Source organism: Panulirus ornatus, chromosome 17 (assembly GCF_036320965.1).
Source record: "Panulirus ornatus isolate Po-2019 chromosome 17, ASM3632096v1, whole genome shotgun sequence".
Taxonomy (NCBI): domain Eukaryota; kingdom Metazoa; phylum Arthropoda; class Malacostraca; order Decapoda; family Palinuridae; genus Panulirus; species Panulirus ornatus.
In genome coordinates, this window is record NC_092240.1 from 39,140,921 (window position 1) to 39,161,419 (window position 20,499).

A 20,499-nucleotide genomic window follows, 5' to 3' on the forward strand; every position below is an offset into this window, starting at 1 on the left:
TGCTCCCTTGTCTTACGCACTTTATTTACCTTCTTCCTGAACATCTTTTTATTCTCCCTAAAATTTAATGATACTCTCTCACCCCAACTCTCATTTGCCCTTTTTTTCACCTCTTGCACCTTTCCCTTGACCTCCTGTCTCTTTCTTTTATACGTCTCCCACTCAATATCATTTTTTCCCTGCAAAAATATTCCAAATATATATATATATATATATATATATATATATATATATATATATATATATATATATATATATATATATATATATATATATATATATATATATATATATATATATATATTCCTCACGTGTCGCAGAAGGCGACTAGAGGGGACGGGAGCGGCCAGAAATCCTCCCCTCCTTATATTTTAACTTTCTAAATTGGGAAACAGAAGTAGGAGTCACGCGGGGAGTGCTCATCCTCCTCGTAGGCTCAGATTGGGGTGTCTAAAAGTGTGCGGATGTAACCAAGATGTGAAAAAAGGAGAGATAGGTAGTATGTTTGAGGAAAGGAACCTGGATATTTTGTCTCTGAGTGAAACGAAGCTCAAGGGTAAAGGGAGAGAGTAGTTTGAGAATGTCTTGGGAGTAAAGTCAGGGGTTCGTGAGAGGACAAGAGCAAGGGAAGGAGTAGCACTACTCCTGAAACAGGAGTTGTGGGAGTATGTGATAGAATGTAAGAAAGTAAATTCTAGGTTCATATGGGTAAAACTGAAAGTTGATGGAGAGAGATGGGTGATTATTGGTGCATATGCACCTGGGCATGAGAAGAAAGATCATGAGAGGCAAGTGTTTTGGAAGCAGCTGAATGAGTGTGTTAGTGGTTTTGATGCACAAGACCGGGTTATAGTGATGGGTGATTTGAGTGCAAAGGTGAGTAATGCGGCAGTTGAGGGAATAATTGGTATACATGGGGTGTTCAGTGTTGTAAATAGAAATGGTGAAGAGCTTGTAGATTTATGTGCTGAAAAAGGACTGGTGATTGGGAATACCTGGTTTAAAAGGCGAGATATACATAAGTATACGTATGAAAGTAGGAGAGATGACCAGAGAACGTTAATGGATTACGTGTTAATTGACAGGCGTGCGAAAGAGAGACTTTTGGATTTTAATGTGCTGAGAGGTGCTACTGGAGGGATGTCTGATCATTATCTTGTGGAGGCGAAGGTGAAGATTTGTATGGATTTTCAGAAAAGAAGAGAGAATGTTGGGGGGAAGAGGGTGGTGAGAGTAAGTGAGCTTGGGAAGGAGACTTGTGTGAGGAAGTACCAGGAGAGACTGAGTACAGAATGGAAAAAGGTAAGAACAAAGGAGGTAAGGGGAGTGGGGGAGGAATGGGATGTATTTAGGGAATCAGTGATGGATTGCGCAAAAGATGCTTGTGGCATGAGAAGCGTGGAAGGTGGGTTGATTAGAAAGGGTAGTGAGTGGCGGGATGAAGAAGTAAGATTATTAGTGAAAGAGAAGAGAGAGGCATTTGGACGATTTTTGCAGGGAAAAAATGCAAATGAGTGGGAGATGTATAAAAGAAAGAGACAGGAGATCAAGAGAAAGGTGCAAGAGGTGAAAAAGAGGGCAAATGAGAGTTGGGGTGAGAGAGTATCATTAAATTTTAGGGAGAATAAAAAGATGTTTTCGAAGGATGTAAATAAAGTGCGTAAGACAAGGGAGCAAATGGGAACTTCATTGAAGGGGGCTAATGGGGAGGTGATAACAAGTAGTGGTGATGTGAGAAGATGGAGTGAGTATTTTGAAGGTTTGATGATAGAGTGGCAGATATAGGATGTTTTGGTCGAGGTGGTGTGCAAAGTGAGAGGGTTAGGGAAAATGATTTGGTAAACAGAGAAGAGGTAGTAAAAGCATTGCGGAAGATGAACGCCGGAAGGCAGTAGGTTTCGATGGTATTGCAGTGAAATCTATTAAAAAAGGGGAGGCTGTATTGATGACTGGTTGGTAAGGTTATTTAGTGTATGTATGACTCATGGTGAGGTGCCTGAGGATTGGCGGAATGCGTACATAGTGGCATTGTAAAAAGGCAAAGGTGATAAGAGTGAGTGCTCAAATTACAGAGGTATAAGTTTGTTGAGTATTCCTGGTAGATTATATGGGAGGGTATTGATTGAGAGGATGAAGGCATGTACAGAGCATCAGATTGGGGAAGAGCAGTGTGGTTTCAGAAGTGGTAGAGGATGTGTGGATCAGGTGTTTGCTTTGAAGAATGTATGTGAGAAATACTTAGAAAAGGAAATGGATTTGTATGTAGCATTTATTGATCTGGAGAAGGCATATGATAGAGCTGATAGAGATGCTCTGTGGAAGGTACTAAGAAAATATGGTGTGAGAGGCAAGTTGTTAGAAGCAGTGAAAAGTTTTTTATCGAGGATGTAAGGCATGTGTACGTGTAGGAAGAGAGGAAAGCGATTGGTTCTCAGTGAATGCAGGTTTGCGGCAGGGGTGTGTGATGTCTCCATGGTTGTTTAATTTTATTATGGATGGGGTTGTTAGGGAGGTGAATGCAAGAGTTTTGCAAAGAGGGGCAAGTATGAAGTCTGTTGTGGATGAGAGAGGTTGGGAAGTGAGTGAATTGTTGTTCGCTGACGATATCGCGTTGGTGGCTGATTCATGTGAGAAACTGCAGAAGCTGGTGACTGAGTTTGGTAAAGTGTGTGAAAGAAGAAAGTTAATAGTAAATGTGAATAAGAACAAGGTTATTAGGTACAGTAGGGTTGAGGGTCAAGTCAATTGGGAGGTAAGTTTGAATGGAGAAAAACTAGAGGAAGTAAAGTGTTTTAGATATCTGGGGGTGGATCTGGCAGCGGATGGAACCATGGTAGCGGAAGTGAATCATAGAGTGGGGGAGGGGGCGAAAATCCTGGGAGCCTTGAAGAATGTGTGGAAGTCGAGAACATTATCTCCGAAAGCAAAAATGGGTATGTTTGTAGGGATAGTGGTTCCAACAATGTTGTATGGTTGCGAGGCGTGGGCTATGGATAGAGTAGTGCGCAGGAGGGTGGATGTGCTGGAAATGAGACGTTTGAGGACAATATATGGTGTGAGGTGGTTTGATCGAGTAAGTAATGTAAGGGTAAGAGAGATGTGTGGAAATAAGAAGAGCGTGGTTGAGGGAGCAGAAGAGGGTGTTTTGAAATGGTTTGGGCACATGGAGAGAATGAGTGAGGAAAGATTGACCAAGAGGATATATGTGTCGGAGGTGGAGGGAACGAGAAGTGGGAGACCAAATTGTAGGTGGAAAGATGTAGTGAAAAAGATTTTGAGTTATCGGGGCCTGAACATGCAGGAGGGTGAAAGGAGGGCAAGGAATAGAGTGAGTTGGATCGATGTGGTATGACGGGGTCGACGTGTTGTCAATGGATTGAATCAGGGCATGTGAAGCGTCTGGGGTAAACCATGGAAAGTTGTGTGGGGCCTGGATGTGGAAAGGGAGCTGTGGTTTCGGGCATTATTGCTTGACAGCTAGAGACTGAGTGTGAACGAATGGGGCCTTTGTTGTCTTTTCCTAGTGCTACCTCGCACACATGAGGGGGGGGGGATGTTATTCCATGTGTGGCGAGGTGGCGATGGGAATGAATGAAGGCAGACAGTGTGAATTGTGTGCATGTGTACATATGTATATGTCTGTGTGTGTATATATATGTGTACATTGAGATGTATGGGTATGTATATTTGCGTGTGGGGACCTGTATGTATATACATGTGTATGGGGGTGGGTTGGGCCATTTCTTTCGTCTGTCTCCTTGCGCTACCTCGCAAACGAGGGAGACAGCGACAAAGCAAAATATATAATATATAATATATATATATTATATATATATATATATATATATATATATATATATATATATATATATATATATATATATATATATATATATATATATAACTATATATATATATCTTTCTTTCTTTCATACTATTCGCCATTTCCTGCATTAGCAAGGTAGCGTTAGGAACAGAGGACTGGGCCTTTGAGGGAATATCCTCACCTGGCCCCCTTCTCTGTTCCTTCTTTTGGAAAATTAAAAAAAAAACGAGAGGGGAAGATTTCCAGCCACCCGCTCCCTCCCCTTTTAGTCGCCTTCTACAACATGCAGGGAATACATGGGAAGTATTCTTTCTCCCCTATTCCCAGGGATATATATATATATATATATATATATATATATATATATATATATATATATATATATATATATATATATATATATATATATATATATATATATATATATATATATATATATATATTTATATATATATATATATATATATATATATATATATATATATATATATATATATATATATATATATATATATATATATATATATATATATATATATTTATATATATATATATATATATATATATATATATATATATATATATATATATATATATATATATATATATATATATATATATATATATATATCCTAGAATGAGCTGGGTACCTAATGTATTGACAAACTCTCAGGGAAAGGATGAAGAGCTGGGTTGATGGTGACCAACATTAGTAACCTGAATTCGAACCTAAGCGCTCGACCTCGGGGCGGCCCGTGAATGCTACCCCATGAGCAAATACAGACCTGCTGAACTGAGCGATTACCTTACACACACATTCTCCTGTTACCCTCATTATCAAAGACAGACCTTGAAAGATCGAGGCAAGTCTATGGTTTGTGTTCATGTTAACCTGTGGAGGGCATGAAAAGCTACTACAGGGAGTTCTTATTTTGATGCTTGTAAAAACAAATAATGAAGCGACTATGAAATATTCTCTCGCTCGATCACTGAGACCAGGTCTGCTCAAGGTGTCAGTGGTGATAGTATTAACAACAGTCTGCTGTCGCCCTCCGTTAAAAGTGTGAGATGGGAGGATGGGTTTTAATCTGCCCACCTAGTAGTATGGGTTGTGATGATGGAGGTTATAAGAGAGAGAGAGAGAGAGAGAGAGAGAGAGAGAGAGAGAGAGAGAGAGAGAGAGAGAGAGAGAGAGAGAGAGAGACAGACAGACAGACAGACAGACAGACAGACAGACAGACAAGCAAACAGACAGATATACAGACAGACAGACGGTGGACGTGGATATTTTTGCGGGAGTGCAGTAATTTTCTGACGCTAATTTTCATCTGATTTGAGACTTTCACTATTTCGTACCTCTTCGTCCTAAGCACATCGATATCCCTATCCCTCCAGAGCCGTGAGTCACGCGGAATATATCTTTTTTTTCGATAGCGTTGGTCACATGATTACGAATGCGTCACACAATCTGACACACCGAAGAAATACGTGACCAAGCACATGTTGTTATCATGAGGAGGGAGTTGCTGGCGCCACATGAACGTTACCGTCACCATGACAGTGTACCTTATCATGAACGCGTCATTCTGGCACTTGTGATATCCTATATAAGGTCCTGCCCGACCAAGGGACACCGTCGTGGACCAGGTGGAAAGTGAGAGGACTTGGCGAAGGTATCACTATACGAAGGAGGATATGATATACATCGTACTCAACCATGTTTCTGCTGGGGCTCATCAACACAGAGGAGGGGATGTGGTGGAATGTCTATCACTGATGCTATCACACTTTTTCCGACAGTGATAAAATCTCAAGAGTTTTCCCATTGTCTCATCATGAGAGAAAGGGGTCACACGGGTGATTTAGGAGTGACTCTAAGACGGGTCAAGTCAAAGATTTTCGTAGGTCAAAAACTTCTGGTCAAGTTCTGAAAATTATTTTCTGTTTTTTTTTGCAATTCACACGTAGCTTGAGGGTAAACATTTACTTGTCATGTTGTTTTCATATTACGTTCAGATATTTCCCATTTATACAACAATATCTCAGGATTACAAAGTAAAGCCCTCAACCCAGAGGGGATTCTAATGAAAACATCCTCATTGTCATAAAGATGTAGATTTGATAATATAAGACGGAGCAATGTGAAGATGGGGAAGATATGTGACATTCAAAGAAAACGGTTTTCCTTACTCAGTGTGGCAACCTAATCTGTGCTGTGTGGCGCAGCAGCAGCAGCTCGGAGAGGCCAGTTAGTACATTTAGCATAAGTATTTCCATCCAACCACAGTGTGCACAGCTAACACTGGATGCAGTGGAGTAATTCTCTATTGTTCTAGGAGACTCTAAGGATTTCTCGATATAACTGATCGAATCTCAGAAATGTTTGTGTTCACAGTATTGAATCGTTTATCTATACTGTTTTGTGTTAGAGACACATTATGAGAGAAAACCTAATTATCAAATTAGTTTTGAAAGCTTTTCACCATTCATTCAGGCATGATGCTTGTTGGGTCAACGAGTCTTGGGTCAAGTGGGTCACGTTTCAGATGTTTGACTTGTCGCATGGGTCACGGGGTACATACAAGCATCAGTGGAGTGGGTGATCATCGGGTGCATTTCTTTTTAGAGGCTCCAGTCAAGGACAAAAGTTCATATCAAGGCCGGGCAGTCATTGGGATATATAAAGGATTATAAAAGGGAACAGAAAGATACAAGGAGAAGCATTTACGAATTTTGGAGGAAGCGAAAACCTTGTCTTTCAGAATGTGCCAGGTCATGATTATTGGGAAAGACATGAGAGGGTACAGAGTTCCAAAGCTTCGACGTGTAGGAAAAAGTAGCAGTTTTCAAAACGGCCCAACGCTCGAGTTGCTAACGGTCACACAGTAATCATGTGACGCAGCTGTCTGCCGAGTATTACATGGTCTAGCTTATAGTGGGGGCATATAAGCAGCCACCTCTCGGGTGCAAAAACCAAAGAATTAAACATAGAAGAAGTAAAGTGGATAAACATTACGGCGTAGGGCAAGAGGATCAAGTTTAAAATTTAGCCTGGGAGAATCTATATGTCGAACCCTTACGACTTATTTCTGACAATTAAGGATGCAGAGCGGATATCATCGCCAATTTGAGAGCAGCATTCCATACAAGAACGGATCAAAGAAATTTCGATACTTAGATAGTACTCACAGTTTCTTAGAAGCAGACTTAACTTTTCCGTAACGTGGGATTTCCAAGACAGAGTGGATGTTACAGTAATACCAAGTGTACTCACCGAGTCAGGAGGTGGAATTACAAAACCATCGAGGAAAAAAGGAAAGTTGTGAGATATTTTCGGTAAAGAGGTGGGCACCAAATGGGTCTTGGAGGCATTACATTTAGCCAGATTTCGTGTCCCCCAATGAGATATCCAGTCCAAATATGAATTTATTGAGGAAGCTGTGTCGACACGAGACGCAGATCGAGTGAGACAGGAAGGAGTAGAACTGAAGGATACTGAATAATGCTGTGTTGCATGATTAGCGTATAAGTGCATTTGGTTATTTGTTGAAGGAAAAAAATCATTGATAAAAAGGATAGATATGTCTGGGAGACAGGAGAGAACCTTGAGGAACACCGCTGTTGATGGAAAGAGTTGGGGAGGCTGATCCATCAACGACCACAGAGAGAGATCGGCGAGGGAGGGAAGCCAAAAGTGGGAAGCTTAGAAATGAGACCCCGATGCCAAACCTTCTCCAAAGCTTTGGATATGTCAAGTGCAACCACATAAGATCCCCAAAATCATTTGGGGATGATGACCAGGCATTAGTAAGGTACGAAAAATATAACCAGTGGTTCTCGTCTTTCGGAAACCTTGCTAGTGATCAAAGAAAAGACTGTGAGATTCAAGATGTCTGAGATGACGAAGGATTCAAAGACTTTTGGAGTCAATAGACACCAAAGAAAAAAACGTAAATTCTGCTTTTCAAACAGAAACGGAACTGTTCAGAAACACACGCTTTCAGTACACGTGGATGGATGCTTGTGTCCAGAGCGAGAAGCACTTTTCGAGATTACTAGAAGGGGTATAGGATTATTAAGAAGAGCATCAGGGGATGAAGGAATGTTAGAGTCACCAAAAGTAGAGTCAGAGGAGAAACGGAAAGATGAGTGAAAGATAGAGCGACGAAAGTTGTTGGCGTTGCCTTTATCTAAGACCAGAAATACATATCAGTGGATGACAAGGAGAGTTTATCATACTTCCTTTGAACAAAGAAACGTTTTGCCTTACGGGTAACGTACTTGTAATGATTACGAGCAATGATGCATGCTGAATGAAGCCAGAGAAAGAAGGTTTTTCCAAGCCCAATTTGCCTGATCATTTGTCTGAATGGCCTCAGAACAGGTACGTTTGAACCTTGGATTGGAAGAAGAGGTCTTCTTGGAGGATAATGATATAATTGCTTCTATTCTTGCAACAATAACTACTGTTATGCGTTTGGCGGAGACAGAAGCATCACCACATATAAGACATTAATTTACCCAAATCAAAAAAGAATTTTCGCAAGTTATTCCAGTCAGCTTTGTTGAGAGGCCAGTATTTACGTTTAGAGGTGAAGGTGGCGTTAAGATAGATACGTTATTCTGAGAGTGTGATCAGAATAACCCATTTGAGGCGTGATTGTGTAGTTATAACTTGAAGATTAAGAAAGTGGTCACAGCGGTCAGGCGAAGCAATGATTATGTGTGGTAGTTGGGAGAAAGACCATGCGCCAGATAACATAAAAAGTCTGGGTGCTCATGGTCCTCGAGGCGTGCAACAGCTATGTTGGTGTTGGAGTAAGCACATCCACTACTGTGAACGGAGTCCTGAGTGGAGATAATAGCTGGATATGAAAAAGCGGTTAGTGAGAACATTATTAAATAGCTGGGTCTTAGAGAGAAGTAAGATATTAGAAGTACTAGACAGATGGTGCTCAACAGCAGAGAGGTTACTAAAGTGACCACGAATGTTGGTATAGTGAATAGAAAAGGAGGCAGGTCTAACAGTGAAGGAAAGCTTGTGGTTGGGGCCGGCACTACTACTGCCAGAGCCTTCCCTTTCACTGGCAGTAGAATCAGGAAGGAACCCGGAGATTCTTAGCACCCCATGACGACAATGGAACTTATGCTTGCTGGACTTTTTCATGATTGCATTTAAAAACGATTGTGCAACCAAGAGAAGGAAAGAGAACTTAGATGAAGAAAATACGTGAGTTTATTTTAAGTAGGTGTATGATGCTTGTAAATGGATGATGGCAGGATTAGCCCGGTAGTCCTGCTTTGATGAACCAGAAAATGTGAGCAACAATCCAAACATGGACGGTGTATGATGGTTCCGGGCACTATTTTAACGCTCCTCAATCAAGACTGTAGTACCATTCTGGGCTATTGCTGTCAACAGCCTACTACCTAACATGCATAAACAAGCAACAGTAGAATGGGTGGTCAAGGGGTACATACAAGAAGCAACTGTTGAATGAGTGTTCCTCCTTTCTAATCTTTTTTTTTTCTGATTTCTTGCTCTTCTGTACCTTACAAAAGCTGGCTGGCTAAGGTGACAGCTATTTCTTCGCTGCAGCACATTTCAAAGCTCATTTGCTTTGTGACACTTTTACTGAACTTTTACTCTTTCTTTCATAATTTTAGCGATGCTCCGACACCATCACTGTAAGTTTTGCAGAACCTTCCACTACAATGCTCTGATTCCTGGAAAGAGAATTCCATTTCCCAGAATATGTTACCAAAATTTGTTTTGATATCTGTGTAATTTCTGCGATCATCTTTTCTCCTTAACTACTGTTTCCTCTCTACTCATTTTACTTCCTTATTTACTACATATTCAGACTTTAAGTATTACACTCCCACTTCATCCTGTTTTTGTATCATATACGATATTCTCAATACCCATGCTACCTAGCAATGATGGTGCATCAATTCCTTTCATCCTGCATTCGATGAAATGATTGTAAACGGAAATTTGCCGATTAGATTCGAAAAACTTGTGCTCCCATGACTCTCTGCTACCATGAGAACCCAAATTCTCGAATCCTTTTCCCCTGTAGTTGAAATCGCCCAATTTAAGTTTTGTATCATGCCCGAGAAGTGCATGCTTTATTGCTTCACTGAACGTCCTGATTGCTCTGCTATTGTCATTACTGCAATTTTCTTCTCGGTCGATGAAATTCGTTGGAGAATGAAGCAATATTAACACCACTGTTCACTTCATCCTTCGTTACGTACTGTCTGAATGGGAACATCCACTCTGTTTCCTGATATTTAGTCTCTCTCTTGTCCTCTTTCTTTGTTCTCTCGTTCCCTTCTATCAGCTTTGTTTCCACAACTCTAAGAATATCTTGGGTGTTCTGCTTCACACGATCCTTACATTCTAGTTCTACCTTTTACTAGTGATCTATATCATTTTCAGTCGGACATTATCATCCCTTAACCTTCCCGGCATCTCCACAGTGTTGGCAAGGGAAGCTCCACCCTATATCCTCACTTTTTGTCTCCCTTTTATAATCTTTTGACTGTATTCTTTGCTTTTCTAATTCTGTTCCCGCGGCCTATCACATATCATGAACCTCACTCTGTATCAAATATTATCTCTAAGTTTCTATGCCTGCCTAAGTTCCTTCTGGTTCGATGATTGCAAATGAAACGTAACCATAACTGGTCGTCCCCTTTGCGTCTCAGGCATAACCACTGACTCGTCTTGTTATATTAGGAACTGCGTCAGGGAATTCTACAGACTCCAGTGGTCTTTTAATGAGCAATATATATCTCTTTCTCCCCTTTCGTCTTTATCAGGTATCTCCCTTTCGTCTTTATCAGATCTTCTTCCGAGCCAAAAATAATTGGTGATATACGCCTCTCAACCTCCTGCTTTACCAAATCTTTCTCATTATGGTGTCACTTACTTCTCAACTAAATCCTTTGGTGCTGAACTGTGCGCGTCTGTGTTTCCAACTTAACTAAAATCTCCAGTTTAGACAACAATCTCTGATCCCGTATGTTCTGCACTTTTCTAATCTTTTCATCAACCACACCATAAATTCCCTAAAGTGATCGATCTGTAATAATGTAAATGATATGTTTCTAAAGTTTCAGTGAATTGTCTGCGTACCTTCGGTTATGTGTTCCTTGGTCTCTGGTCCACATCATCAAGCTTGATGCTCTCCAGATGTTGATCAGCCCCAGAAGTTTCTTCTGCACCTACCCTGCTCGTCTATTATCAATAGCTTCTGCATATGGTATGATAATTTTCTCTCGCTCAACAACCTCTAAGACATCTTGGAAGAATCCGTCTGACTTTCCTTAACTTTCCACTGAATTCATCCTTTTCTTCTGGTCATTCACCTTTTAAATGTTCTCATTGACTCTGAATCTGTGTTCATACCTACTAACTGTATTTTTCAAGTCCTGAAGTTCGTCTCTAACTTCATAACACCTTCCATGATCTCTTATTTGTCACCTCCTCTTTCTTTTACTTCCTCCACTCGCTGTATTAATGTCTGATTCTGTAATCTGGTGATCTCAAACTCCAAACTTTTGTTCCTCGGTGATTCATTTCTGATCCTTCCTCTTGTTTTATCCTTAACGAACTGGTCACGAGTCACAACTCCCTGGTCTTGTTTGTGACTCCCTGGTCTTGTTGTTAGGAATCATTACTGAATAATAAAGCATAAAAACTAACAAGCTTTAGTTTGCTTGTCTTTGTGAGCTTATCAGAGTCCCACCCCGAACTAACAAAGATGGTTTATGGCTGTCTGTAATAAATTCTCTGCTTTATTTGACCTCTATTTCTTGGATCAGATAATGCTAAGGTCATACAACTGATCCTTCAGATAAATGAAATAATAGTAATATAGCTTATTGGTACGAAAATTGTATTATATTGGGAAGATTTTGGACTGTAACAGCTGTCAGTGATGCCTTTTGGTTATCATCTTTCATTTACTCTCAGTTACACTCCTTCAATTCTTACACACACTTGCTCACTATCCCCGTGCTTACTGAAGCTGGAGGCATTCCCGAACATTCGAAATAAAACTTGACTTTCTTTCACTCCCAACTACTGTTTAACTGCTGATTACTAGTACTTTCAACTGTGTGTGTGTGTGTGTGTGTGTGTGTGTGTGTGTGTGTGTGTGTGTGTGTGTGTGTGTGTGTGTGTGTGTGTGTGTGTAGTAACTGCTGTTGGATACTCGATAATGCGGTGGACAAACGTATGTCTATAAAGTGATCTCATCATCTTTTCACAGTAAGAACAGGTCTCATGGACTCTATCATAGCACCCTTCCTTGAGGCCCCGGACCTTGTACGTACTGATAACGCTATAATGTGTATAACACAAGCAGTGCTATCGCCAATCTCTCAGGCAGAACAGTCTTATCTATCAGCCCCGCTTACAGCACCATGACCATCCTCCTCTCCGTCTGATGAACAGCTGCATCACACAAGCCAACGTATCTACTCAATAAAAGATGACAGGGTGGAAACCAGGATTTAGAAAATATTCATTAAGAAACCTAAAGCAGAACTGGTCTACAGGAACTTAAAGCTGTCCCTGATATAACGAAAGGACTCATATGGTAAGAATTATAAACTACTGACAATGTCATGTTGTACTGTGTTCGGTATCTAAAGAATTTCATACAAATAGATGCAAATTAATGCAATACATTCAAACAGCAGCCGACCACTGGGTCTTAACGAGGCTGTTTGTGATAGTGGGAGAGAGCAGAAAGTCATGGATGACTGTAGAAGAAGCAGAAAGACACAGATTTTTCGAAGAAGAAAACCTGTAAACCCTTCGTATAGCTAACGAGATGCAAATGATATCCATCTTGGATTTGACGCAAAATATTCAACAAGTCTATGCTTAAACGTGTTTGTGGTACTGCATTCAACTACCTAAGTCCTCTTCCTTTTGTACCTCAACAGTATTCGTGCTCTCGCTTGCCTTTGCACATTTAATACCAATACTTAAAACTTTCCATTTATCATTATCAAAATTCATCTACCACCCGTAAGACCATTCCATCAACTTATCAGCTTATCTGTGTCAGTCTGAAATTGCAGAGGTTCAATTCTGGTTGTAGATTTATTTCCAAATTAATAGCGTCCGTGAATTTCGACATTTTACACTGCAGCCCATCATCACTATCATTAACATGTGTGGAGAAAGAGAACCGGTCTCAAGACTGATCCCTGTGGCACACCACTTCCGTAGGCTTCACCATTAATCACTACTCTTTATTTACGGCCACTCAACTATCTACGGCCACTCAACCTATCTACGGCCAGTCAACCTATTTACGGCCAGTCAACCTATTTACGGCCAATCAACCTATTTCCCAACCTCTGAATTCAATACAACCCCATATACACCTTCGGCATACAATTGCTTTGTGACCTGTAATTCGGAACTTTATCCAATGTTTTTTTAAACCTAAGTAGATGACTCAACTGTCTTACTTTCATACTACAATATAGTGATTATTGATAAAAGAAATCGAGAAGGTTCGTCAGACGTGAGCAGTTTGGTCCAAAACCACGCTGAGTTGTTTATTAAGTGATTGTCATCTAATAGTTTGCAATCTTATCCCGAATGATAGTTTCTTTTAGTTTACCAACCATCGACGTTAACTTTAAGATGATTTCCGGGCAGTGATGTATTACCTTTTTTGAATATCATGTTACATTGGCTAAATTCCATTTGTTTGGAACATTTCCCATAGCAAGCGACTTACTGTAAAGTGTAACCAAGCGTTAATCTATCATATCTTTCGTCTCTTTGATTGTTCCAGGATAAAACTTGCTTGGGGCGATCGTTTTATTTACTCTCATTCCATTTAGCGTTGATAACATACCTTGATCTTTTACGTTACTGGTCTTCATATCGTCATAGCAATGGAACTGGGTTCATAAGTGAGTTGTCTTTAGGATGTCTTATAAATACAATGACCATTAGTAAACTGGTCTTAGGACATTATTGTATCTGATCGATGGTGTAATGCCTGACGAAAAGATTAACTCATGACAGCTCATCCCACAATCAGGGACACCAGTGAGACTTGTGGGTGAACAAAGGTTCCTGTGCTGAGGATTGGGTCTTGAGGACTCATTCCTAAGTCCGGTATTTAGGTTCTTATAGCTAAGGAAAGCTGACACGCTAGATCATCGGAGAGAGAGGTGATATGATACATGAGGCGCTGACACCTAGCAACGTGCCCGAGAGTCATAGCTAATGGAAGAGAGACACGGGAGGAGAGGCTAGAGGATCGGTGGCCTTGGCGTTCTTTGGTTTGGATTAACAAACGTAGAACCAGTCAGATGTTTACAGTAGGTCCGCTGATTCTAGGGAGTCTTCTGTTATAGGTTTACTAAGAGTTTGGTGATTCAGTGTGACTATCGCTGAACTTTGTAATATACAACACGTGTATCCATCTTGAAGTCAGGTAAATAATCGTGTTATATTAAAGACATGTTGTCGTCACGCAAGACCGTCTATAACTCAGCGGATACACAGAGCAAGCAAATGCTTCCAAGTGGGAAGGTCAGCCAACACAAGGGGGCGTGTTGCCTGATTTATCTTACCAGTTACAGGCCTTCCCTCCCTGTCTCGTGCCTGAACCAGGCAGCCAATCACATGTCGCCACGTCTGCCTGGGGGTGTGACCTTGAAGGGGTACATGTTACTGGAGCATATAAGCAGCATCAGCCGTCCCATCCGCTCTCCGTCCCCTGTGGAACAACACACACGCGCTCGACATCTCTGTCTCACAGCCGTAAGTCTCTCACTCTGTGGTTAGGTTGATTCATTGATTAATCAGTGAATACAAATTCTCCTCTCCAATAAACAGGGAGGTTTAGTGAATACAGTTGTCAATGTATTACGGTATACACAGACATCATCAAGTTCCTCAAAAGGAGTTGTATAATCCAGTGATAATAGAAGACTTCAGTTCGCTGAAAGCTAATATAGATGAAATGAAAACATGTCTATGAGTCATTCCTTCTCAGTGATATGGTCACTTTAATCTTGAAAGGACCAGCGACACAATCTATGATTGGTAACATATGAACAATCAATTGTACAGCAGTGTTCAAGGTTAGGATTCTCTATCAGCAACCAGCGACATTGTGTCTGTAGACAGTCGCGTTGTAACAGTGGTGCGCGAAATCAAGCGTATGCAAAAGCACACAGGAAAATGAAACACGATAAGTTCCCAGTTGTATTTTCCTGTAATAATTACATCGTCAGGGGAGATACAAGAATGAGATAGATGTAGAACAGTCAGTTGATATACAAGGAAGACACGTAGCCATGACGTCATTGGTAAACAAGCGTTACTGGATGGAGGTGGTGGTGTTCGGGTTAGGTTTGGAACGCTTACCTCGAGGCTATGATTGCCCCAACTTCTGCAGTTTCTCACTCGAATCTGCCATCATTGCTGTATCATCGCCGAACAACTAACTCACATCCCAGGCCCCTTCATCCCCAACAGACTGCATACTCGCCCCTCTCTCCAAAACTCTTGAATTTACCTCCTATAACACCCCATCCACAAACAAAGTAAACAACCATGGGTACATCACACACCCTTGCCGCAAACCGACCATAAATGGGAACCAGTCACTCTACTTTCCTCCTACTCGTACACATGCATTATACCCTTGATAAAAACTTCTTACTGCTTCTAGCAGCTTACCTCCCACAACATACATTCTTAGTACCTTCCACAAAGTATATCTATCAACCCTATCGTGTGCTATCTCCAGATCCATAAATGCTACATACAAATCCATCTGTTTTTCTAAGTATTTCTCACACACATTCTTCCAAAGCAAACACCTTATCCACACATGCTCTACCACGTCTGAAACCACATTGCTCCTCCCCAATCTGATGCTTTCTACATGCCTTCGCCCTCTCAGACAATACCCTCCCATACAGTTTTCCCGGTATACTTAACAAATTTATGCCTATGTAGTTTGAACACTCACCTTTATCCTCTTTGCCTTCATGCAATAGCACTATACATGCATTCCGCCAATCCTAATGCACTTCATGATCCATACACACAGCGAATATTCTTAACAATCAATCAACAACAATGTCACCCTCTTTTTTGATAATTTTAACTGCACTACCATCCAATCCCTCTGCTCCATCACTACCTGTTATCACTTCCCCCATTTGCTCCCTTCACCGATGTTGCCATTTGTTCCCTTATATTTCTCAGATCATTTACCTTCTGAAACATCTTTTCATTCTCCCCAACGTTTAATGATATTCTCTCACCCTAACTCTCATTTGCCCTTTTGACCAGCCGCTTTCTCGTATACATCTCCCAGTAAGTACCACCCAAACCCCTCTCTTTTCTCTTTCACTTGCAACTTTACTTCTTCATCCTACCACTCACTACTCTTTCTAGTCTGCCCACCTTTCTCATGCCACATGCATCTCTTGCACATGCCGTCACTGCTTCCCTCTATACCTCCTATTCCTCACCCAGTCCCCTAGCTTCATTTCCTCTCCAAGTTTGCCGTTCTACACTCAATCTCTTCTGGCATTTCTTCACACAAATCTTCTTTTCATGCTCACTAATTCTCGCCACTCTCTTCCTTCCGACATTGTCTTCTCTTTTTCGAAAACCTCTGCAAATCTTCATCTTTCCCTCCACAGGATAGTGATCAGACATCCTGCCAGCTGCCACTCTCAGCACATTTACATCCAAAAGTCTCTCCACTACACGTAATCTGATAAAGCTCTTTGACCATCCCTCCTACTCACATATGTATGCTAGTGTATAATATCCATTTTTAAACCAGGCATTCCCAATTACCAGTCTTTTTCAGCACACAGCTCCACATGCTCTTCACCATTTCCATTCATAACACTAGATACTTCTCCTACATCTATCATACCTTCAACTGCCACATTACCACACTGCTTACCTTCGCATTTAAATCATCCATTACTAATACCCAGTCTTGTGTATCAAAACTTTTGACAATCACTCAACTCCTCCAAAACACTTGCCTCTCATGATCTTCCTTCTCATGGCCAGGTGCATAAGTACCGATAATCACCCATCTCTCTCCAACCACTTTCAGTTTCACCCACACTAATCTAGAATTTACTTCCTTACACTCTATGACACACTCCCACAACTCCTGCTTCAAGAGTACTGCTACTCCTTCCTTAGCTCTTGTCCTCTCACCAACCCTTGACTGTACTCCCAAGACGTTTCCGAACCATTCTTTCCATTTACCCTTGAGCTTAGTTTCACTCAGAGCCAGAACATACAGGTTTCTTTACTTAAATATTTTACCTATCTCTTCTTTCTTCTTATCTCAGTTACATCCTCACACATTCAGACATCCCAATATATGCATAAGCCAGGCACCCAGTTAACTGATCAACTCAAAGGAGAGGAGAGACAGCTTGGTTGACGGTGGACCAATTGCTGCAATCAGGATTCAAACACATGGTTCGACCCCGGGTGACTCGTGAATTCATCACGGTTGCAAAGGAGATTCGTGGATGTCGCAAAGGCCGTGAGGAGACAGGCTGGAGGCTACAGTGATTAGAGTTTCGTATGGAACCCACGGCGGTCAACATTGTGTGAGAAGTCCGTATGGCGTCGTGATTCATGACATAGCACCTGGTTATATCATACCATCAGACACAACGGGGCTTTTGTGAGTGAGGACGCGTTGGTGTGAACAAATTGTGACCACTGTGTAGCTGTGGACAGAATGTTTAGTTTGTCTATATTTCGGGATGAAGGTCAAAGATAAGATTATTTCTAAATAACATGGTTTAGTTTCCGTTTATAAGTTTCTTTTCATATAGATCAAGTACGTTTTCATTAAGTCAACGTAGCGTTTTTGTTATGTTTTTCTCCACCTGTTCAAACTGAGCAAAAAGGGAAATTCAGTTTTCGGTGTGCCATAATTTCAGTTAAAGAATGAGAACTTTGCCTTATTCGAAATACAAAATTTACTATGAATTTGTATCCTCAACTACGAGTGAATCAGATACATCTAACCTTCGATAGTTGTTTAGATCGGAAAAGCGAAGACCTATAATTTTGAGCATTCTTATCGAATTACCTTTTAACCTTTGATTTCTAATCTACATAAGTTTAATTCGTCCAGTCGGCTATTATGGGTTTCATTTCCTACTACAGGTAATCATCCTGATAACTTGACCCTGTTCTCATTCTATTTCATGCTCTTTTTTTTCAAGTAGGGTATCCGAAACTTAACACAGTATTCAAGGTGGTGAGGCATCAATTAAAAAAGAGAGGATTAGTTTCTTAGATTTGAACTCTTTATGCACTACTTACAAATCTTGGAATTTCTGTTCACCTTTTTTCACTACTTATATATACAGCTCTTTTCGCTCCATGTAATACGAGATTATTAGTTCCAACCCCGTTTCCTCGTTAACTTGACATAGCTCAACAGAATTCATACTGTAACTTACCATCTCGTTCTCACTATTGACTTGCAAAACTATGTACTTATCGATACTAAAGCTCATAACCGCATTTGAGCCTATCTCATCAATTTCTCATTTTCAGCATTGAGCTGTAAACATTCAAATTCTGTTGTCACTTTATTTCCCTATTCTGTTTCACCTGCCAGTGAATCTCCATGTTGAACTCCGAAACGTGGCATTCACATCAAAAGAGTACCTCTAGCCTCCGCATCCTCTCGCAGAACCCCTAAACCCCGAAGTGTGTACCTCCGACTGAGCTTCTAAATTTCTTGGTTTCCTACAGACCCTCCACCACCTCCACCATCACCATGCCAGAGTACAAGCTCATCTACTTCAACGTCAGAGGCCGAGCTGAGATCACTCGCTGGATTTTCGAGTACAGCGGCATTCCTTACACGGACGAGCGCATCGAGAAGGATGACTGGCCAGAGAGGAAGAAGGGTGAGTCTGACGTAAAACTTTACTTGAGTGCCTCAGTAAGGTGCATTACCAGTCAATTAGGAATTGGCAAGAATACTTATGTGAAGAAAGTAAGCAAGGATTGAGCGGGTGTATGGTGTTATGGTGCTTGTAAAAAGATGGCAGGACTGGCCCAGAATTCCTGTTTTGATGATAATTCCGGGAACCACTTTAACGCTTCTCAGTCCAACATCCTACTACCTAATGGATTGCTCCAAGGGTAGAGGACAGTATATTCCTTGAGTTAGCTGTAGTGGTAGGGGACAATACACTATCACCTGAGAACAAAAATGGGTATGTTTGAAAGAATAGTAGTTCCAACAATGTTATATGGATGTGTTGGAAATGAAATGCTTGAGGACAATATGTGGTGTGAGGTGGTTTGATCGAGTAAGTAAAGAAAGGGTAAGAGAGATGTGAGGAAATAAAGGAGTGTTGTTGAGAGAGCAGTTGATGGTGTGTTGAAAAGGTGTGGAAATATGGAGAGAATGAGTGACGAAAGACTGACAAAGAGGATATATGTGTTAGAGATGGAGGGAAGAAGGAGAAGCGGAAGACCAAATTGGAGGTGGAAGGATGGACTGATAAAGATTTTGAGCGATTAGGGCCTGAACATATAGGAGTGTGAGACGCGTGCAAGGAATAGAGTGAATTGGAACGATGTGGTATACCGGAGTCAACGTAATGTCAATGGAGTGAACCAGGGCATGTGAAGCTTCTGGAGTTGACCATTTGACTTGTCCCTCAACCCTACTGTACCTAATAACCTTGCTCTTATTCACATTTACTCTCAGCTTTCTTCTTTCACACACATTACCAAACTTAGTCATATATAGATAGATAGATAGATAGGATTGTGCGGAGGAGGTTGGATGTGTTGGAAATGAGATGTTTGAGGACAATATGTGGTGTGAGGTGGTTTGATCGAGTAAGTAATGAAAGGGTAAGAGAGATCTGTGGTAATAAAGAGTGTGGTTGAGAGAGCAGAAGAGGGCGTATTGAAATGGTTTGGTCACGTGGAGAGAATGAGTGAGGAAAGACTGAGCAAGAGGATATATGTGTCAGAGGTGGAGGGAACGAGGAGAAGTGGGAGACCAAAGTGGAGGTGGAAAGATGGAGTGAAAAAGATTTTGAGTGATCGGGGCCTTAACATGCAGGAGGGTGAAAGGCGTGCAAGGAATAGAGTGAATTGGAACGATGTGGTATACCGGGGTCGACGTGTTGTCAATGGATTGAACCAGGGCATGTGAAGCGTCTGGGGTAAACCACGGAAAGTTCTGTGGGGCCTGGATGTGGAAAGGGAACTGTGGTTTCGGTGCATTATTACATGACACCTAGAAACTGAGTGTGAACGAATGGGGCCTTTGGAGTCTTTTCCTAGCGCTACCTCGCACACATGAGGGGGGAGGGGGTAGTTATTCCATGTGTGGCGGGGTGGCGATGGGAACAAATAAAGGCAGACAGTATGAATTATGTACATGTGTATATATGTATATGTCTGTGTGTGTATATATATGTGTACATTAAGATGTATATTTGCGTGTGTGGACGTGTATGTATATACATGTGTATGTGGGTGGGTTGGGCCATTCTTTCGTCTGTTTCCTTGCGCTACCTCGCTAACGCGGGAGACAGGTGTTTACTTTGAAGAATGTATGTGAGAAATACTTAGAAAAACA

The 20,499-nt window shown here is 41.1% G+C and overlaps 1 protein-coding gene across 1 annotated transcript in view; it reads left to right on the plus strand.

The window, feature by feature from the left end:
• The first annotated feature begins 14,497 nt into the window (after positions 1–14,497).
• The window catches only part of LOC139754688 (hematopoietic prostaglandin D synthase-like), a 17,570-nt gene continuing 11,568 nt past the window's right edge, over positions 14,498–20,499 (plus strand). Inside the window, exons 1-2 of the mRNA XM_071672248.1 lie at positions 14,498–14,636; positions 18,645–18,802. Of these exons, the coding sequence (XP_071528349.1) occupies positions 18,670–18,802 (133 nt within the window). The 5' untranslated portion in view covers positions 14,498–14,636; positions 18,645–18,669. The remainder of the gene's footprint in view (positions 14,637–18,644; positions 18,803–20,499) is intronic.